Raw genomic sequence first — 23421 nt, 5'->3', positions numbered from 1 at the left:
TCTGGCTGGTAAGCTTCCTTCGGCTGACGTCACATACGTATTTGTCCGTTTCAAGCAAAAAGTGTGAACGTAGATTCATCGGACCATATCGCCCCCCCCCCCCCCGCTGTTGTGTAGTCCAATACCTGTGATCTTTGCACCAGTGGACGCGACGAAGTGCATTGACGGGAGTGGTGTGTAATTCAACCCGGCCGTGATATATAACTCTGCGTAGTTCTCGGCGCTGAGTTTTTGTTGAAATCGGTTTCTCACGAACGGTGTTGAATTTTTCATATACAACTGCTCAGCAGTAGCCCTCTTATTTTTCGTGGTACAGCGCAATACTGCTCGAACGTCCCTCTCTTGCAGTAAACGCTTTCGTCCACGATTGCATTTCGCTGATAATGTTTATCCTGTCGACTGGCATGCTGACATGACCTCGGAGACTGTTCTTCGACTAACATGTGCAATTTCAGCTGTTCTGGCCACAGATGCACCTGCCAGCTTAGCTCTAACAATCACACCCCTTTCAAAGTCACAGAGATCTCTGGATTCCATTCTAACATGAATAAATGGCGACAGGCCTCAGTTTGCCTTTAAACATACACGTCCCTAGGAATGTCGAGAGTATATCTGCACATTAACTGCATCTGTGTTTGGTGAATCGCTGACACTGCATTGCAACTACCGATAACGCGACCCGAAAGCGGTGTTTCCATTTTTTTTTTTTTTTTTTTTTTTTTTTTTTTTTTTTTTTTGTCCATTACCTGTATTTTAGATTTTCACCGAAGCGCATCTTAAAGATGGTACAGGGGCTTTGATATCGGCTGCCCCTTTCACATCACTGTTTCGTTCAATGGTGTGTGGTATTCCTAAGCATTCAGTTACAGCATGCCGAATTGTCGAGAAATGCGCAGCAGATCGATTAAATTTAGTCTGGACCCTGGATTAAAGAAAAAAGAGTGAGATGATCAGTGTTTCCAGTTGCAGGAACTCTTTTGCCAAACTGACTGATTGCGAGTAGTTTTTTTTTTCTATTTTTGCTCTGGTTTTTCGAGATCTATATCTATCTTACGCATTTATTATGCAGGGAGTGCTCGTGTTGAGTCGATATCCCCTGTCTCTTGACTGCATAATCCACAAGTTTGAAAACGAAGTGAGCGTTTTATGTAAGTTATATCCCTCCCCGTTCTTCTGACTATTCTCGTATTTCATCATCTTTTGAGCCATCAAGCGCAAGAGTATCTTTAGCTATCACATTCATGTTGCTGAATTAACGCGGTTGGCGTTTTCTGAAGGTAGATCTGAGTTTTCGAACACTGTTCTATAACGCGAGGAACACTTTCATAAGATATTTCAATGGGAGTAATCGGTCTCATAGGGAGATGGTTGTTTCCTCGAAGAAACTGAGAATTTTCATTCTATTGAACAAAAACAAACCGGCCGGAGAACAATATATTTGTCTAGTCTCAATTTCACGTGAGAAACTTACATGAATGAGGACTTTTTTGCTTCTTCTGTGGATCGCTTCATTTGTCGCTCTCCGTATTCTGATGGCCATTTCTCTGATATTTGATTTTTCTCTCAGGAACCCAAGTGGCGAGATTTGTTGACCTTGAGGACCCCGATGTCCATGGCTAAATATAACTGCTGCTTTCCAGCTCCACTGGAAGAACTGCAGCTGTTTTTGCTTTATTAATCTGACTCATAGTCTTAGTCCCTTCACCACGATTCCAGCCAACCATCAGTAATCTAGATCAAATCGTCTATCTGCTCACAAGAGTGCCAGGTAATCCTCTTCTTCCCAAGGATACTGGTCTTTCTTGGCTGGTTCTCCTTTTAGGTTGCTCACCTCTTGGTAACTCGGACCACATCCGCTTTCAAGATTCTTTTTTGAGGAGGGGGGTCTTCCTCCAGCTGCTCTCTGGAACTACAGTTACCGTGTAAGATGGCCTGGCTTCTACTCCTCCATTCCATAACATTTGACTTATTTCTGGCCGCCTGACTAAATAACTAATTCTTAATGCAGTGGGGCGTTCGTTTCCTTTAGCATGGAAACTTTGATTTTCGACAGGTATGTTGGAGCAGTCAGGGAGAATAATTTTGCATGTCGCCGTTAACCCAGGGCAGGACGGATACTAACATCACAATCAGTCCAATGCTGCAGTAAAGCATCAACAGGACCAAACCCGATTTTGAAGGGGAAAGTGCTTTCTTCGGATTTCCCCCTGTCACTCTCATGCGATCTACTGGCATCGTTTTTCTTCTTTGGATCCTGCATGATTGGGACAAATGACCCCCCCCCCCCACTTTGCTGGGAACAGTCTTCTCTTCCGTTCTCAAGACGGGTCGAGTCCCACATGGATAAGAGCATTCCACCGTTCTCTGTCCAAAGCTAGCTCTTTCATATGCCAACAGCTTTGGAAGCTCAGTGAAGTTCTAAGGACTTTATGCCATATTAATCTTGGCCTTCCCTTGGGTCTTGAACCCTCCATAGTGCCCTCAGGTACCAGGCAAGAAAGTCTGTCCGGTTCCATTCGCGCAACTTTCTAGTCCTAGTGTAATTTTCAATTCTTTCCCAGCGGGTGCGCTTAGAATTTATGCTCTACACTTAGCACCCATCACTGCAGTCTTTCAAACTCGTACGGGAGTGATAGGTCATCCCACTGAAACGGAAACTCAACGCTCAAAGTATTGTCTCATTGTGCAGGCATCTTTTTCTCTCGAAACCGTAATGGTATCACGTCCAAATTCTCGACCATTTGTGCTGCTGATTAATTAGTGATCCCCAGTGTGGATTCTATCATCTTCCTCCCGCAGCAAATCCGACTTTTAATGCCCAACTTTTTTTTTGGACATGCATTTGGAAGGGTATGGAGAGACTTGTTTCTTTGCTCTTGAGATTTCTGAGAGTTTAGTTGAGTCTGGAGGTCCCCTTCTTGTGGCCTTCCTTTTACCTTTTGCAGTTCGCTCGGTTGTTTCTTGTAGTTGTTCACTGGTGTTTTTAGCTGCTTCAGAGCCACCAGCGCTGCTCTTTGGTCTGAATAGCAATCATGAGTCTTGCCTGTTCAAGTCAGGCGTAGTGTCGTTTAATTGGACAACAAAATCCATTCATGACGCAACTTATTCTAACTAGGTACCGCTTTGATACATTTTCAGAAAGTCGATGAATGAATCTGAACTATTTCCCAACTAGCAATAACCAATAGCGTAAAAGTAAATATGATATATGTTACGTCACCTGTTACCGATTAAAAAAGGGATTAAGTGGGTGAAGAACGACTCATATTTTTTCTTTAGTGTAAAAAGATCAGAGGTAATGTTAAAAAAACGTTTATTACATCAGTTATGTACTCTGAAGATGCCAACAGACTTAGTTGGTGAAACTAGTTGGTATAACTTAGTTGTTTATTATATACACTTGATCAATATAATCCCAATAAAAGTTTTTCCAGATCTGAGGTAAGCCGATATAAATTACGTGCATCTTGATTAAGAAAAAAAGTTCTCATCAATCAGATGTACATGGCGTTTTAGCTGGAATTTAGAGTTGTAGAATTATTGAACAGGAAAGAGGTAACAGTAAAGAACTGTACACGAAATAAACATCTGCCGATAGTCAGATGAAAGTACATTTGCTTTTAGGTACCGAGGCTCAAATCCATCGGAAATTGATTGTTGGCTGGTGAATTTGAAGGGAAGATTGGATGCTACTTGATATTATCTAACTGAGTATCTTTTTTTTTCTTTTTTTTTTTTTACGTAATTGCTAGTAGCGAAATATTAAAAACAAAAACAAAAAATGGTGAACTGCTATGCAGCTGTTACTGATCAGAAGTGTTAACATTTTCCAAGTAGTGGAGTGAATTGATTTATGATTTTATAAGCGGCACAAGATTCCCACATGCTGATTGAGAATACTCTGGACTCCGTGGAGAATAGTTTTAGGATTTACCCAAATTATAAATTTCAGAAAATTTTAGGAATGCAAGATGCTAAATGATAATTTTTAATAAATTAAGAAATCATGGCATATTACGAAAATCAAATAAAAGCAGTTTATTTTTATCGAGATGAAAATAATGACGTTAAAATTAGCATTTCGATATATAAATTGACGGGAACTGTCTGCTGCATGCTGATCAATTGTTTGTAGATTAAATTTAATCGCCCAGTTATGTTAATCATCCTGCTCAGCGGTGGAGAACGAGGCTATTTGGAATTATTAGTTTAAGTGACTGCGTCGTTTAAATTTTAGTTTAGAAAATGATAAACAGACGACCTGTTTATTATGTTTTTATAGAATCAAACCCTCTTTTTTTTTAATTTCCCCTTTCCTCTGAATATTCATTAGTAACGAATGGGCGAAATGAGGTTGAGCTGTGCCATCCTACTCGTCCGTAAAGTCCCGTGAATTAACGGTGCTAAGGCTTGGGCCATTCCAGAATGGAAGAGGAGCCATGACCGGGTTTAATTTGAGCGATTTGGTTGTCTAATTTTTCCCCAGCAGTAAGGATACATATGTGTGTTCAACGGAGGAAAGAGTTTGAAACCAAACGCACATTTGTGTTATTTTACGGCAGGTATACTGAGACCACAGCGTATAATCGCCAAAATAGTTTAACTAGTATGAATGACTTAATAACTGAATTGACATGTTTTATCCAAGTTTGGTCACAAAATATTGTAATACATAATATTATAAAAGTTGCTGTGATTCGCTTTGCCTGGATAAAAGCAGTCAATTAGGAAGGTAGCCCAATGATTCAAGTGTTTCGACGAAATTATCATTTGGATGCTATAAAAGCAGTGAGAGATGCTTAAAATGCGTTCTATCGAAGATAAAAATGAATTGCTGAACTACCATCAAAAGGAATTTACCATTGAGGAACTTATCGAAATGTCACGGCATTGGAACTAATGAAAAGCCTATTCCCCCCCCATCACATTTTATTATTATTATTATCTGAGACCTCCAGGGAGTCAAGGACTCGTCGAGGGAAGCTATAAAACATCCGGACCAGCTGTCTTCCTTCACGCTAGATGCACTCACTCCCCCTAAAGGCAAACTATTCCACTCACTCACTGCTCTCTGGGAGAAAAACCTAGCTCTTACCCCTTTCTTGCCTATGAACAAACTAACTTCCATGGATGCCCCTGCTCCGTGTTCTCTCCCCACCATCCATATAACCAAAATTTTCAGATGATATCCTATAACACCCGTTCAAACACCCTCTTTCTCTTGTTCCAGAATCTGTAGTCCTCATAAACTAAATCCCATAATCCAGATCTAATCTTTGTAACTCTTCTTTGCATCCTTTCCACTGCTTCCTTGGAACCCGGGAGACCAAATCTGCGCACAATAATGCAGGTGTGGTCTTATCAAAGCCTTAAATCAATGCGTTTATTTGCTGTTTCATTCTTTAAGTTCGGTGTTGTAGAGTTCGAACTATTTTCAAGAACGTAACCGCAATTCCTGACACAGCCTGTGAGAATTTAGGGTCGATTTACGATAGCTCGCTTTAGAAGAACCAATTGGATCGTAAAAGCGGGGGTCTACTGTAGTAATAAACGTTTAATTCATTTACCGAAAAGCAGTTTAGTAATAATAATAACTGAGTATTGCATCGTACGTCTTAAAGTGATCGAAGTTTCTGCTTCGAATGCATGAATGAAATGTCATGTGGGAATGAATGCAGCGGCGCTATCAGACCGAACGGTACTTCGTTTACGATCTACAATGCGATAGACGCAGTAAAACGAAAGGCGTAATTCATATTTGTGTGTTTGCCATAAATGTGTAATCAGATAAGGCTAATCAGCTTGCGACAGAAGCGTCAGTCGATTTCCAAACGCAGTCACGTGACCGTCGTGCGTACCGTGATTCCAGTGGTCACGGTTATCTTCCGTCCCGTCATTGATGCGTGTGTTGCCATGGCAGTGACGTATAACAGTAAGCACTACGAGATTTTTAATCCTAAACAAAGGCGAACGAGGCCGTTCGGAGCGCGATACGTTTTTATCTCTTTCTTATCTGTGCGGTCGCTTCTCGTTCTCTGTCGTTCAACCTTTCCTTTCAGCCACACTGATTTCCGCTAGGCGTTTGCCATCACTTCGCTATTGAGCAATTTCCCCAATTAACAGCCGTCTTTATTCGTTCAGGAGTATTTCAGTTTGCCACAAACAACAAGGAGGGAGTGCAGTTCAGTAGCTGAACGCAAATAATCAGTATTTCTGGTAGTACGCAAACAGTACGCCACGTCGCTAAAGCTCCACTCCCCCCGTCTCCCACCACAGCTAGATTATCAGCGTAAATTCCGTGTCGAAATGGGTCATAGTGCGTCGTTTACGCACGAAGACAAAGAAACAATGCTGCAGTCGATTTACTGATTAGGCTTAACTACCGATTTATAAAAAATTCGAGGAAAATTGTTATTCCGTAATCAGGGGAACGACTATCAGCGAGGGCTCAATGGAAGCTTGTTTTTCAGAGAGAGAGAGAGAATGCGGGTGTCAAAAGTCATTACTGATTACGAATTTTTTTGGTGACATTATGAATATGTAGCACCGAAAACATATTCTACATTAATCTTATCTTTATCTCTGTTTGTGATACCACGGACGAGTCATTTCCAGAAATTTCTTGTGGCATCACCGATCTGCTAACTTGAGTAACATTCCTAAGAGAAGAGTGTTCAGAATAGTTTCTGCGCTGATGATTATTATTTCGTTCACTGCGTGGCGTCGTAAGCACGCTTCACATCTCGGATTCAAGTCTCAAGGAATTTTCTGAGCACCATTTTGTATCAAGCTAATTTCGTCTGACTCGGATGGGGGGTGCTAGCGTTGTCTCCCGCACAGACAGCACGCTATTTATGTTATTTGTGCATTACGAAATGAATGTGGTGCGGTGCCATGTCAGCAGCATCTTCAGAGTCTATGTTAAAGAAAATGACGAATAATTAGTATTTTATGAACTTTCGAAAGCACGTTTTCGCGCACGCATTTTCATCGCTGACGCCTTAGAGCAAGTCCTGGACCGATATACTGTATTTACATTTTGAGACCCAGCTTAAAACACCGACCGGAAAGCGTTTAATATTTTTTGCCATTCAGTTCATTCCAAATTAAAGTGGTTTCGATTAAATTCGTCTTTTACCTAAAAACATTCGGAAACATCGATGCCCATGGCGGGATTCGAAACCCCAGCTTCTTGATCAGAGAACGGGGAACCTAATTACTCGGCCAACCAGTCCGGCGTGATCGGTGTTGCACATTGCGATATCCACAATCATTATCCTTCCACGGTAACAGCATGAATCCTACGAACTGATCGATTCCTGTTTATTCCTAACCATATTATGTGCATCCACGAGCACTCAGTATTAGGTTATTCTATAATGCTGAGCTTGTTTTCTGAGGAAGGGGGTGCAAAGCACTCGCAACATTTTTCTGTCCTCTATTCTAGTGAATCTCATTTCTCAAATGGAGCAGGCACAGCTCCTTTTGCCCTCACTAACTTTTAGAAGTCGGCGGGCAGCTGGTTTCCGCTCTTAACCGTCAAGATAACTGAGCTCACAGTTACCGATTTTGAAAACGGTGAGAGTACAGCAAAAAAAAAAAAATACTGGCGCCATTTCGCGATCCTAAATCTTAATTGGTATTTTGCTCTGAAATAGTGAGTTCTCCGGGCTATTTCTCTGAGTTGCGAGAATAAAAACTTGCTTCCAGAAAAGAACAACTTCTTGTCCTCCAACGATCAACTCATTCGGGAACCAGCTGAAAAAGAGGAGCTAAGAAAAATTTCTCTAGTCGGTATCCTGACTAGACAGCATCAATACAAAAAATTACCGCAAGGTTAGATGGACTTAGAGTTATGCGCGTGCGCAGTAACATACCCACATGATGAACAGTGCAAAATTATATAAATCGTTATGCATGAATTTTTAATTAACATATCTTTCAGCCATAACAACTATCGTTTTCTTTCATGTAAAAAAAGTCAGTTAGAATAGATATCATGTATTATCTATAATACATGCTTTGTCATAACCGTTGATGACTCGCCTCATTTTTTCATGTTTTGAACCGCTACTGACTGATTTATCTGATATTTTCTTCATTTATGTTATTCTCTTTTCATGTGTACTGTGAAAGAGCAACCGACTAGTGTAATGGCAAATAGAAAGCGAGGTTTTTAAATAGCGGAAAAATTATCAATTACCGAAGAAGATAATTCTATTACGCTTAGTTCATCCAAGTGCATACGATTTCTCTTTATCCTATTAAGAACGGGAGGAACCCTTATAAGGGCTTTTCAATGGGTTTTGAGTTCGACCAGTTTCATACGAAGGTTATATTCCTTCTCTCACTTTTCAAACAGATATACAGTAAGTACAAAAATACGTAATTAATAGTATACCACGATCTTTGTTTCTTCGACCTCAATTCTAACATGATCCCAGATAGCTTGTCGTTCGACTTACGCTCATGGCATACCGCCTTCTAAGTGGCAGATACTTAGAAGCGTCGTATTAAATTTCAAACTCCATTTCTTCTGCTACTTTTTGAAAGTTAAGATCATTGGGTAAAGAAGTAGAGCATAACTTGCTGCCCATTGCATATATCAATACTGTATAGATTTTTACTTATTTGAATTAAAACTTCACTCTTCATGTCCACGAATTGGATCTACAGTTCCGATCATGAAGTTCAGTATAGTTTCAAAATATCAATATAGTTTCCCTTTTTGCAAGTATTTTTTGACCTTTAAAATAGGTGGACTTGAGTGGAACCAGTTTGTTACTTTAGCAGATCGGCATTCAGCACAATTTCTATTTCGCTTTGTATGTTCGAAGAGATCAATGCAATGCCATCTACAAATATTTTCAAGCTGTAGATCGTAGAATCGTTGATATGCTGTAACGGATAAAAAAAAAAAATATGGGCTAAGAGCAGTCCGTGAAACAAAATTTAGATTTCATTTTTGAAACTTCAGTAGCTATAGTTTATTTTTACGATTTGTGATCTATCATTAAAAGATTTTTTAAATCCATTAGAGCATTAGCTTGAATTTCTCTTTTATAATTTCCTTTTTCAAATTTCAAAGACTTTTTTGTACATCTGAAAATACTGCTGAAGTTAGTAGTTGATTATTTCTTCAACAGAAGTTAAAATCTTTTTTTTTTTTTTTAATCCAAAGTTCAGTGAAAGTTTGTGAGTTAAGTAGCTTCACAGCTAGTCAGTTGTATACGGAGAGCTTAACTTGACAAATATCCTATGTATCCCAACGATGATCCTCCATTCCTTACAGGATTCAATGTTGCAGAACAGGAAATAACCAAATTAATTGAAACGAATTTTGCTGTAATGCGATCAACTCGGAGTGGAAAGAGAACCTTTAGGCTCAAAAATTGTTTTAATAACGAGGCAACATTTCACTCTGAGGAACGGCGAATGGAACGTGCATGATGTTCGAGTATGAGGAATTAAAAATCCTGACGACATCATTGACCATTTAAGGTTGTTTGCTTAGCATATGGCTAGCCTCTTGGCCTGTTATCTTGAATGAAAAGCGTAAAATCCTGAAAGAAAACCACATTACTTCTCGTAATTTATTTCTGGTCGACACCTTGGAGGTAGTCGATGTTTTGTGCTATACTTTCTAATTCAGTGTACGCTCCCCCCCCCCCCCAAATGAATGGATGATGTCAGAAATTTAGTTACTGTCCCTAAGTACTGAAAAAACACACACAAACAAAAAAAAAAAAACACACCGGATGTTGGTTTATCAACAGGATGGTGCACCGCTTTAAATCAACAACGAGGTCACAATATTTCTAACCACGTAGTTGTCTGATTACCGGATTGATCTGGGGGGGGGGGGATTTCTTTAACTCCATTTTCGATATCTCCTTTTTATCAAGAATCAAGTTTATGTACCGTCACTGGCAGCAACTTTGGAAAATTTAAGGAATTTCAAACACTGTTGTGACGGTTCATCGTGAAATACGAAACAGTGTCTAACGAGAAATCGAGTATAAGTTTTTGTTTTACGAAGAGCTACAAATAAAACGCCTATTGAATTCCACTTCGAAGATTTTTTTATAAATACATTTCTGAAACTTCTCAGATTACTTGTGTTCGTATATTTAAGATGCATTCCTCTATCATTCTTGTGTGTATGGTCCGAAGAACTGCTATTCCAAATTACTTGAAGAACGTTGCATTCGTTGAGGTGCTATTTGAGTGTCATGCTCTCATAATTTGTTCTTGAAATTCTTATTCGAAGTATTTTTATTAATAGAGAAGAGACGATTTATTTGATGAGTAAAAATTATAATTTTTCCATTTTTCATAAGCGCTAGAACTATTTGTTGCTGTTTTTTACGACTGATAGTTCACTTATGAAAAATACAACCTTGACATTGGATTGGTATTGAACGAGAGTTTTTTTTATTTTTTATTTTAGGTTTCTGCCTAGTCTCTGAAGAAAGACAACCAGTTGGAAAAAGCTCTCAGACCAGTGAAACTTTTATCAAATGCACTAATAAAAGGCGAATATACGAACGCCCAGACAGGCGCTTGTGTCCTTAAGTAGTGCAAGCTAAGACAACTCTGATGCCGAGGATTTTATTCTCATAAGCTCTCTGGTCAAAATTTTGAAACTTCTGAAGATTCTACATATATTCGGCTTTGAAATAATATTGAATCTTCGATATCCACTATTTCTATATATTTTTCTTTAGTTTATAGCTGCAACTATTTATTAGAACCTCCGTAGCCCAGTTGGTTTAAGCGGGTCCTGTTTGGAAAAACCTTGGTTCGAATTCCGTCAGTGACGTGATTTCAATCAAATGGCGAGTTAGTCGGTCTTAATATGGGCGTGGAGCATTTTTCTCCCGGAAAAACTTTCGTTTTTCCTCCCTCCAGAAAAACCGGCCCCGTGAACACTCGTATCTACAAACATAAGATGCTAACTGCGAGATGAAAGAGATCAGAACCTTACCATCCATCTTTCTGCTGCGCATAAGATTCACAATAGTCAACCGCCTGGATGGAGATAGCCCTTGACAGGACTATTTATTGAGCACTAATAATGAACGAAGATTATAAGCTGCTGGTGTATTGATCGTTTCTTGTTATCATATTGGATTTATTGTATTTTTGTATCAATTCTACACGGGATGAGGAAGATTTGTAGTTCCTCTGTCGATTGGAGTGGGATCGGTTGGATGGGGAATGAAGACGTTGAGCCCCGCTGAAACTTTAGTCACGAATTTCAGTAGTAGTCAACTTTGAGTATCGAAATAAAAAAAAGAAATAATCATTAATTTTATATTGAAATTTGTCTTTATCACCGAAAGTGAGTAGGAAAGGATTTTGAACTGCTAAATGGCTCCATGACTTGATGGGAAGTAAACAAAAGTTGAATGGGCGATTATCATTCATTCACAATTGCTTGAAATATTAATATCCGAGTTGGCGTAAGTGACGCCTCCGCTCTTTCCTCGGACAGCTTCTCGTGCTGTGTGGTCTGGAAGCGTTTTCTATTTCCGTTCCTGCTCTTAAAAATGTTCATTTGCGCAGTCGCCTTCGGATGTTGCTGCGTAGTTTTGCTCACACTTTAGCATCGGACACTCAGACCAGACGCGATTCACTCTTCCGTATATTTTTCAGTAATAAAACGACATTCAATCAAATGTTAAATGCCATCTAACGGACTCAGTCGTTTCGAACAAGTGATGTATTTGAACGACTTGGAAATTGCGCACAGTTCACCAAATGTTGTCAGTATGGAGTAAAATTTATTCAGTGTCGTAATTTATTGAAAAAACGGATTTTCTGGCAATAAATAAAGGCACGTCGTGTTCATTAAAATATTGCAGTGTGTAGTAGGGCTCGTCCATCTCGGGTTCGAACATCGCAGCATATAAGAAGGACCGATATCTTTCCTTCCAAAATTTCGCTCTTTGTCTGAACATTAATTACTTTCACACGGAAGATGGAAGGATTTCCATTCTTCAAAGCATGCAGGGAACCCACGCAGTTTAAGATGCAATACATTCGCCGCACATCCTTAAGTTGCTCTGATGTTGTCTGAACAATCCCAACCTTTCAGACCACACAAGCAAAATAATTTGATGAGGATTCCAAATGATAAAACGTTATTTGTCAGTCATTTTTTTCCCAATCGGTGGTTTCAAATTACGGAACAAACAACTTGGCCGTTTAGCTGACTGAGTACGTACCACGAAGTGCATTCAGGTATAAACAACCAACTCTTTTACGTACCTGCCCACATTCTAGCATTATATTTCATGTTTTCAGGCTTTCGCGCCGAAAAAAAAAATCCCACTAAATAATAATACTGGCAAAGTTAAGTTATTTATATAGAGTACATTATATGGTTTTAATCCCCTCCCACCGAAGTACATTAATTTGTTCTTGTCTTATTAGAGCCAAGCTCTTCGTTCAGTTCTCTTAATACAAGAATTTCCATAGCAAATGAATGTTGATTCTCCTCGTCCTTGCACACATACAAAAGGTTCTCATTAAATATAGATACAAAGTAGAAAATGAAATGAGTGATCCGATTCTGGGCGTGTTTTTTTTTTTTTGTGTGTTCCAAAATCCATTAGTCTTCCCTTTTGAGAATTTGCTTTCTTGAGTTCTCATCAAAAATGGTGACTGTAGTTTACCATTAAGTTATGAAAACATATACTTAATAGACGTAGACAAGAGAAATAAAAGTGAAACTTGAAATACTGATGATATTACAACGAACGGAGTAATTTTTGCCAGTTATTTTAAGGCATAGAAAAGTTAAGTAAATATTTTAAAATGAGCTGCTTTGAAAGAAAAAAAAAAAATCGTATTATGCTTCAACGTAGAATAAGTTTATTTTAGGTGCGTTGTGGTGAAATGTGCTGACGCATTCTACGCTTATCGATTGGTTTGGCCGAGTAACTCGCTCTCCACGTAGTCGACTGCGAGTTCGAATCCCGCCATGGGAGATGAATTTTATCGCAGATGTGAAACCATATTCTATTTATAGAAGTGCAAAGTGGCAAGGTCTCCGGATTATACAAAAAAGAAATAAAAAATCCCTCAAAAATCTTCAGCTCAAACCCGCGTTACTAATGTATATAGGTTATTTCATTTACAGCTGTAAAAGAGCGGTTACAGTGTTGTCGAAATCGCAAATTCCGCTTTGGTCATCCCCTTCATCGGGATCATTTGGTTGACCTTATTTAGCAAAGCGATAGTGACAGTAATAATTCCGGACTTGCTGGAGAGAATTTAACAGAATTGGGTATTTTAGAATCTGCATTAAATCTACATAGTTATTTCAGTTGTGGTTTCGATTAGATCATTCATAGTTGGGGCGACTCGTGCATAGGAACTGCAGCACCCCCAATTTTTCTCGATATATAAATATATTTATTAATATTTGCTTGTAATATTTAATTTTATCATCAACAATCCTATACAATTCTCTTATTTTGTATAAAAAAATAATAAAAATCCATCTTGTAGCACTTAGGAGGGCGAAGGACGCTAACAGCACTGTGTTTACCACAGTGTCATTGCTACGCGGGCAAGCATGTGCACATCATAGTGAGATGCGAGCTATTAGCGTAATGCGGCACTGTCTGTCGCGCAGTTCCACTGTTGTTTATATGCAGTTTACAGCAGTAGTAGAGTGTTCGTAGTGTTTATCGTATTTACTTCGTCTCTTTAAATATTTGGACATTACAATTAAAGGATTTAATTGCAGTGTCCAAAAATTGTAAATCCATTCCTGTAATTACAATTAAAGGAATGGATTTTATTTTTAAGTAATTTTGAATTATACCAAACTGTATAATTTTATCGATAATAAACGATATTTTTTCATGTTTAATTTTTTTTTTTTAATTTTTACCATAATTTTGATATTTTATCCAAACACGTATACACTGTACTTACAGCGTGTATGTATATTTCGAAAGTTGCAGCACCCCCACGATTTCAAGCCACGAGCCGCCACTGTTCATAGTAATAAATTATGATCTGCAGTACAGGTGTCATGATAACGAATGGTGTTTCTATTCTTACATTATAAATAGAATAAAAGTATTCTTATATAAAGAATACTTTCCATGACTGTCATGTTATTAAGAGGATTTCTGTTTCACCAGTATTTTATTAGTTGCGTCATAGGATCATTCTTTTGATCCGTTACAGCACCGCCAACTATTTACCAAATGTAAGAAATGGATAAATGAACAGACGAAATACAGATACAGTAACTCTTTGAGCACCCAATAGACGAAAGTTGCACACACGTTACAACTGGGGAGAAGGGGACAGAGGAGTGATTCACCCCTCGAGTCAATTCTTGGTTTTGTAAGATATCAAAGTTATTCGTATTGTTAGCTTGCTGTAGTTTGCATCGAAATCCAGCCAAGAGGTTTGTCACCTTTTACGCATTCGCCGACTGTTTGTTTTAATGTAAAGCATTCTAAAAAAAACACTTCTGAAACTAGCCCAAAAGACTTGATCTTAGTGAAGCCAGCTAGAGAACCGCTATTCCACGGAGAGGGTTAAGTGAAAATCTGAGTCGAGAAATTCGACCTGGTGTCACAAGATGAAGCGTTAAGGCAGGAGAGGGATGGTTCCCTAAGACCTTTTAGGACCTCTGATGCCCATACAATGTACTGTGACACAAACATGTATAAATAGATAAAACAATGCATTTCAGACCTCTAAAGAACAAGACTGCCCTCTTCTGAATAGCATCGAGAGATCTGTTTACTCCCTTATGTCAGGTACTCCATGGACAATGTTCTGCTGAATTCGCCATCATCCTCTTCTAGCTGTAATACCAGCTACTGGTCAACATCCGTTTACTACACAGTTCGAAACATACCGAACCAATTTCCCTTCGTCTTCTTTCCTTCCATCTGCCTCTTATTCAGAACGGCTTCTCTCGCTGTTTCCCCATTCAGCTGGTCAGGAGACTCGCTTTTCAAAATTACTCTTTCTTCTTTTACCCGCACTCGGCTTGTTGAGCAAACTTCTGTGGCAGACCTGAGTAAATGTCTTAGAAATGTCAAGAGCAAGAGTTTTTCCAAACCTTTCCATGGCTCGTGTCCACAGGATGGTCATCAAGGTTATAAAATCAGTTGTGGGTCGAGACAGGAGGAATCGGTATTGCTGATGGGCTTGTTCGACTTGTCCAACAGAAACCTCAAGCAACTGGATGGTATTTTTAGTTATCACCTCCTTTTTTCCCTTACAGACCTGCATGTAGGCTTCTTTCTATGCCGTAGAGAGTGGGTGCCAGTCGAGTAGGAAAGACGGAGGAAGCGATATGGATTTGTTAGTTCTCAAGCACAAGATATTCTCGACTGAGCAAAAAATTTTTTAAATACTTCGCTTCATATACTTTGCATACTCTGTGTAATATGACTGTACTATCGATGTCAGAAGCCGATATTCCTTGCGTTAAAATATTAAAAAGTTGTTTTAAAATCTTAACACTGCGATTCCGTGTACTCAAAAATACACACTACATGTTCTGAGCTTGATTGGTTATCACTCCGATTGCTAACACCGGCTGTCATTCTTAGGTCACAAGGAAAAAACATACCTCAGATAGCATGATATTAATAGTGTGACACTAATAGTAGCTATTAATGTGGGCGTGACGATGACATTTGAAAATGCAAACACAATATCCCACTAATTAATTTTACGTGAAGAGCGCGCGCGTGCACACACACTTCACGTATTGTATGTCACCAGTTTCCACGAAAAGAGAGAGATACTTTACACGAAGGATTCTGTCTACCACTTAAAACAATGACCCAGCACGGAAGATATTTTAGGGTTTATTGTCTCTAACAAGGCAGTCCCAGCGATACTAAAACGGGGTGGCTTTCTGTACACTATTTCAAGTAACAATCGTCTATTTACAGCATATTACATGACATCCTTTTTTGAAGATACATTGACGTTAATTTTCATTCCTAATATTCTCAGCAAGTGATCCTACAAACAAATTACTAATCACATTACCTCGTAGAGGGATAGTCAGTACAATGAAACATTTTCGATTCGGTTAGAAAGACCTGTGCGAATTCTGTTTAGAACATGACTTTTTTCAGCTGAAGGCAACTTAGCTAGTCTCGTACGAAATGACAGTTTTGCAGTCCGCAAAACAAACATAATATGCTGATCTCAGTTTAAGTTGCTTGGCCTTATTCCGACCAACTCAATCCACCCATGCTTCTATCGATACAAGAGATTCGCAAAAGGATATTCGTTTGCGCTCCATCGTGAATAACATCGAGGATCTTCAATGGTTAAGCCGCATTTCCTCATTCATTTTTTGACCCCTCCAGTCCAAATCGAACATGGTATCTGGACCCAGGGACTCTATGTTCGAAATGGACCGAAGGAGATACGAATAGTAACGAGTGTCTCTTAGAGTATCACATACGTAACTATATTCGTAAAATGGTGTATGCCATCGCTGTTTTCTTTAGTCGTCCTCCGGAGTCGCACATCGTTCAGGGATATTTCCAAAATATACTACTCGTGTAGAAGAGAGAGGTACATCTATTGAGAATTGATAAAGAAATACCATGAATCCCTTCACATAGAAAAGACAATCCAACAAGACAACTGAGTCATCAGACAAAGCATTCCCGTGCCCTGCCTTTCTTCTGAAGACCTGGTTGCCATTTTCATCATAAAATATTATTACTGGAATCGCTTACGTTTTAATTTAAATGTCTTTATTTCTAAAATTTTCGACAAAGTTTCATAGCCATTATCAATCCAATTATAGGAACACACACACATAAAGAGAACAACTCCACTGAATGCGCGTGATATTATGCGCACCATCGGCTGCAGGAGAATAGCGCCATCTACATTAATAGACCTCCAAAATGAATTACAATAAAATAATTTAGTTAATAAATTATTTTTAAAAATAAACAATTAATTATAAACTGAGGAACATAAACCTCCTAAATAGTAGTAATGCCCTGAGTGCATTTGATATATGAAAGCGCTTGGCGACGTTTCTGACGTGTCCATTCCCCCATGAGAATCCAACACTCGTTGCGAAGGATTCATTCACTCGGCATATTACAACGCGTATTCACGCTATAACTTGAATGAGTTCAAAGTTGGTGCATTCAACATCCGCTCTGGCAATAAATCTTACTCGCTTAAGATTTTTAAAGCAAAAATTCACTTCTCTCGCCTCCCTGTTCACAAGACTTCGAAATGTGACCACCTGTTGTTCATTCAAATGCCTTCCTATGCTCCTCTCTCCCTCTCATCTAACCGAATTCTATTTGCCGAGCTGTAAGTCTCATTCCTTTAATATTTCCACACCCACCCAAAATTCCAGAGTCTTAATACAATTTTATTGACTTGCCTTTATTCACTCAGTGTTTCGTTATTCCCTAAATATCCAAGTGATCAGATCTGCGAGGTGTTTCACATATGGACTGATTGTATTACACAAGGGTGCTCTCATAAGGAACAAAGTGCAGAATTTATATTTCTCAACAGTGTATTTGCATCTCCCACGTGTCGAAATCAAATACACACACACAAAAAAAGTGTTTCACATTTAAAAAAAAAAAAAAAAAAATATATATATATATATATATATATATGCAGTACTCAAGGATGTATCGGAAGGCTAACTTCGTTGTGGACTTAGATATCGGATGCCCATGTGATAAGCAGCGCTTGGCATTTGTCTGTTCTTGTATCTTCTTGTGGAGCGGTTATTCCCCCTACAGTCTCACGCCAGCTCTTCAAGTATTGAACTATAGCGCCACAGCGAATCAACGTATATTTTAGGCATAAGTAGACTACCGCGAAAGATTAACTTAGATTAGATTTTTTTTTCCTGCCTTCGACGTGCGCACACGTTAATTTTTTTTCACAACAAAATGATTTTTAAAAATATTTTTCTACATTCTGCAAACTGTATTACATTTTGAAGAGCTTGATAGCGAGTGAGACAAGTTCATTTTTATTATTTTAAGCAGGAGGTTTTATACATAAATTAGTTTTAGCTTGCAAAACTTGTCCAAAGTTGTAAAAGAAGAAATAACAGATCTTAGCAAGTTTTCTCCTTAAGGAGGAAACTATCCTTCCCATAATGCACAGCGGTATACACTGCCAAGAAGGGAATTCGCTGTGCATTATGAGATAGCAGGTAAACTCCTATTGTAAGTAAAGCGCCTCTATACTTCACATAACTTGTTTGGTAAAATAACGATGATGAAAACAGTGCATAGAAGATGTATCGAATACTAACTTAAATTTAAAATAATTGTTTTAGATTTTCGCTGTAAAGTGCTCGTTCCAGTGTAGAACTTATTTAACATATAGTTTGTAGTAAGAAAATTGCGAAGACATCGAACCATTTTTATAAATTTCGAATTTCAGTTTTTCAATTCGAACAAAAGCAAAATTGTCTGATTATAAGTAGTTCAGTATGCGAGGATGACTCATCTCGTGTGGAGAGTCAAAATATTTCGCAGTGTGTAATAAGTGTACACACAGCTCAAAAATTATTTTCCACACTTTATGTCCTAACAAAGTTGTGTTGAAAGAATTTTTAATGGAATTTATTATTTTATATATTGAAACACTCGCTGCATGTCTTATATAAACCCACCTTCCGTACTACCGTATGATTGGTATATACAACTTTTAGTAGGTGGGAATCCACACAAAAACGCCGTTTCTTGAATTCAAAACTTCAACAAAATATTGTCACCAAGCTTGAGAAGAGCTCCTTCAAACCTCTTTGGTTCGACTGTACGTTTCACTACCAGTAATCTGGCAGAATGTTAAAAACTCACTGTTGTTATCTCCACATTCAACACGAGTTCTTTTCTGAAAATTCTGCTGATGTTCTTATCATATTTAAATCCTTTTTTAGTATTATTTTTTTACTGCGAATTACTCTTTTTTTTAATTTTACAAATCAGTTATTAACAAGCGCTCAGAAATATTTTGTTTTTTGCGAGTCCATATTAAATTTGTATTTACACGAATGTGTATGGGCTCTCTGCATTGATCTGTACACGAGGCTGGCTTTGGTGCCATTTAGAATTCCCATTTCATTGAGAGAGAGACAAAAGATTACAGGATTAGGGTAGAAATGTTAGAGGATTAAGAGAATTCTAAAAAAAGCAACCGCTTTCCACCTCTTAAGTTGTTTATTTTACGCCAAGCTGCTCTGGACTACAAACTGTACAATGCCATTCCCAGCATATGTAGAACACGTAGGAGGCATTCATTCAAGAAACAATTCTGCTACATACCTACTGTCGTTCAGACTTTTCTTCGAGTGACCCAGAATAATAATAATCATACAAAAAAAAAAAAAAAAAAATCTGACCTCGATTTAAAGGGAAAAAAATACGATCCAAATTACATAAAAATGAACAAATGCGGAGACTTAGATAAGCGTTGACGTTATTTGCAATAACAGTTCCGCCAACTTCAGTAATGGGTATTAAGTCTGATAAGCTCTGTACTCAACAACCTTGGTTATGCCCACACAAAATGAGAGCATTAAGACCATAGTTGGCCTCGGCAGTCGAATAGACGATCTTCTCTGTGCAACTGAAAGACTGGATTCAAATCTCGGTGTGACATCGTTGTTTGAAAAACTGTTTCCCTGGTATTTTGGGGTTGTCCAAAAAAATAAAACTACCCTCACTATGGAGGTTGGAGATTCGAGGACATAACAAGCATCTGGGTTTCTTTGTGCATGGTTGTTTCCTGCTTTTATATCTTAATATGATTATTTCCAGCTTATTTCAACAGTAGACACTCACGAAAGGTTAGTTTTTCTGGAGATGGGTCGTCAAAGGAAAAAATAAATAAAATCCTGGAAGTAATGTTTCGATTTTAACACTAACACGATTATTCCGATTTGAAGGTAGATATGCCAGAAACCTATAGTTCACACAAGGACGAGAGTATTGTAGTTATTTTCGATAGAGGTTAATGAAAACGAACCATGCAGATAGTTTAATTGCATTCTAGCTTTACGATAACGAATATGAAAACGTCAAACCAGTTGTGCGAAAGAGTACTTAACTTCAGCCCGACACTGAAAAGTTCCGAATCTTTCGAAATGCATATACTTAGTTACAGAATAATGGTTTCATTAATTCCTTTTGCAGGCTGAACGTTGGGAGTTCATGCTTGAACTCTCTGGGTTTCGCCCACCTCTTGATAAGCTACCTAAATAGCCTTGAAACACGACGTGGCCCGAGAAAGCTGAATTTTTCCATTTTTGAGGAAATGTCAGCAGCTCTTCTTAATATTATAAATATATTGTTTTCTTTCATTTTCACTTAGAACTTTTCCGTGTCATATGTTAAGCTGCACAGCTACTTCGGTTCGCATGCGTAAAAATTCTTGGATGATAACAAGATGAAACATTCTAGAAAGAGAATTCCCCAAATTGCGCCGAAAGTATTGTGAAAAGCGCTATCCGTAAGTCTCGATGTAAAGTAACTGATGCGTTTCTAAATAAGCTGTAGAATTAAAAATCTGTTTTTATACACTATATTAATAGTACTGCAAATACTGTCTGTTTAAATGGCATCTTATGTTAATGAAGCTCCCAAAGTAGTCGCTACGAATATCCTTATAATTAAAGGAAGACAATAGTAATGACGGCTAAAGGCCTCTCTCTAGTGAAGTCTGTGTTTCAAGTTATTATTGGACAAGTGCCACTTTCTACATCTTATTTCAACTATAATTAAGGGCTTCTATTTCAGTTTGATGCGATGAGAAATTATCAGATAAAATGGTGTTACCTTTAATAGGAGTGGAATAACAGCGTCATTAGCTGCATACGTGTTACATTTCAAAGAAACTTCCGTTTTTGAAGATGGAATATTTGAAATACTTTTAGACGAAATTTTCGAGCTGATGAAATCAAACAAGTCGATTTTAGCCTACCTAGAATTGGTTACTATCAGCTAGTAGTAAGCGATTATATGATGGCGTCCATTGGGTCGGGACTTTTTTTTTTTTTTAGTGCAAATTCATTGAAGAAAGTCACTATCAAACTATTATCAGAAAAACATTAGTAAAAGTTGTTCTGGAAACCCAGACGTCGATTCTTTTCCTCTCTTTCCAATAATTCAACTGATGTTTTTGAAATTCCTCTGAGAAGAGGAATTGGAAAGCCATCAAGCACAGGACGAAGCGAGAATAGAAATTTATTTCTTCTGCTTCGAAACACGAACCTAATACAAGAAAGTAATAACCGAATAAATAAGAAAAAATTATCTTTTGATAATTTTTTAAAAACGAAGATTTGACAAAGGAGGAGGAATAAAAAAAGAAAAAGAAAAAAAAAAGACTTGGAATGGCTCAATGCTTTTGGTGATCTCTCTCATCATATTTCTCATCATATGAAGATGCATAAAAAGAACATCACTTATTTTGTAATTATTGACTGGATGAAAACATTCACGTGGGAATAGTTTCTTAAATCTATTTCTTTGCTGTTTCGTTGAAAGGGGATGAAGAGTTGACTGCAATTTTCTGGTAAACACCGAAACAACTATTCGTCTTCGAATATTTTTAAGTTTCAAATACTTCTAATTTTTGAAAAGCATTCTATATCTTTCTACATGAAGCACAAGGGATATAATAAATGTCAATAATCTGCTCCTCGAAAAATAAATGCTTGCTAAAATTGGATGCCTTCTGCAGCATTGCTTCAATGCGTATCATTGAATTTCAGACGTTTTGTGCAGCAACTGAAATGATGGGTGAATATGTAAATCCACCTTAGAAGGCTACTCTCGTAAGAGTAGCATTCTAAGGGACTGTCATCATTACTATCGAGGACGGGCTCGATCGAAGCAAACCACGAACAAACACATAAATTAGCGATATTTTAAGATTAGAATCATTCTGAGGCAAATTTGGCAGAGTTTTCTCAAGAAGTAATAAAATGGAGTCCACTTACCTTCGAGAACGTAGAGGTGTGTGATCCCCGCTTCCAACTGAAGACAACGGGCTACGAACTCCGTCATCGAATCTCCGTGAGGTAACAAACCCTGATCTTCATATAACACAACAACGTGGCACGCGCCTGACAACAACCTTTCACGGACGTCTCCGTTTGGAATTACAGTTCGCAGAGGTAGTCGACCGCCACAGCGTCGACGTAGAATAGCGGGACAGTGGATGTTTATTGCGCCGAGAATGTGAGCCTCGTTGTGGGCCAGGAACGGCCTGCAGTCCAGAATCAGAACACTCGACTCTTCGGACGACAGGGCACCGGAACCGAAAAACTCGACTTGACCTCCGTGCTCTAAATAACGACGTAACGTCTCAGACGGGAAGGGAATGAGCACGGCCATAGTGCTTTTACAGACGTAGTTTCTCTTCGAAATCCCGCCGTAATTTAGAAGCGATGCTGAGCATGAATCTCCCGCAGAAGTTTAAGGGAAGGTTTTGAGCAGATTAAAGAGGCTGCGATTTAGGCCGTCCCCATTCCGAAGCTCGTATGTAGTTCATCCTACTATCTCGGCCATTGTAGTAGTCGTAGTATTGTACCGAGCCTCTCAATGAGTGTTTATGAATGAAAATAGCTGAACGCGTAAACCGAAACAGTCATCCGCCACAGAAAGTAGTCCTTGTGAATCGCTTCTAACTCGTAGCACGCTTCGAAAATGGGACATAAATTTTCGCGAAACGGCCTCTAACTGCTGTTCTGTGACGACCGAGGATTTTCATTCATAGTACGAAAGGTGAAATTCTAGATTTCATTGAGTGTGTGTATCAGTCGTAGGAACACATCGCTAAGCCTCACGTGATCTCCTTATATGGTACAGCGAGGTAGTCGTCGAGAAGCTCGATCGATGCAAACACACACGCACACATGTACATCGCACAACGTAGATAATCCGTCTGTCAGTCAAACAAATGGCTGTACTCCGTCTCGGCTACGTCACCTTCACGGCTAGATGATGGCAAGACGAACGGTGACCCATTTTCTTTTCTGACACTTTTCCTTTACTCGTGCGGCATTTACTTAACTCAGTCAGGGACGATTCGGCAGGCAAGGATGTGATTGAGAAATTCTTTTTGCGGACGTAGAAAATTGACAACATTTTTGCTTCTACTGGGGTGAATAATAAACGAAAGCACTCGCCGCTTTCGTAACCACTCAAGTTTGGAAGTAGAAGGCCGCAAATTACACAATGGATCTAAACGAATGACCCGTTTGTAGTAAGAGGTCGTTATAAATGTTCTGACAGACAGCGGAGAAGCAGAAACGAATGTGGTGTGAGGTATTGAAATTGCGGAAAGAAAGCTCTTTAAAATCACATAAAAGGGGGTCCTGCAACAGCAGTTATTTCGTTCATTATCTCA

At 38.6% G+C, this 23421-nt stretch overlaps 1 protein-coding gene across 1 annotated transcript in view; it reads right to left on the bottom strand.

The window, feature by feature from the left end:
• LOC150106287 (dual specificity protein phosphatase 1-like) overlaps positions 1–22441 on the bottom strand; it is a 66336-nt gene extending 43895 nt beyond the window's left edge. Inside the window, exon 1 of the mRNA XM_090392305.1 lies at positions 22010–22441. Coding sequence (XP_090248431.1) covers positions 22010–22406 — 397 coding nt within the window. The 5' untranslated portion in view covers positions 22407–22441. The remainder of the gene's footprint in view (positions 1–22009) is intronic.
• Between the last annotated feature and the right edge of the window lie 980 nt (positions 22442–23421).

The sequence above is a fragment of the Typopeltis vanoorti genome, chromosome 5 (assembly GCF_054136105.1).
Source record: "Typopeltis vanoorti isolate ZY-2024b chromosome 5, IOZ_Tvanoo_1.0, whole genome shotgun sequence".
NCBI lineage: Eukaryota > Metazoa > Arthropoda > Arachnida > Uropygi > Thelyphonidae > Typopeltis > Typopeltis vanoorti.
This window is presented reverse-complemented; position numbering and strand designations above follow the sequence as displayed.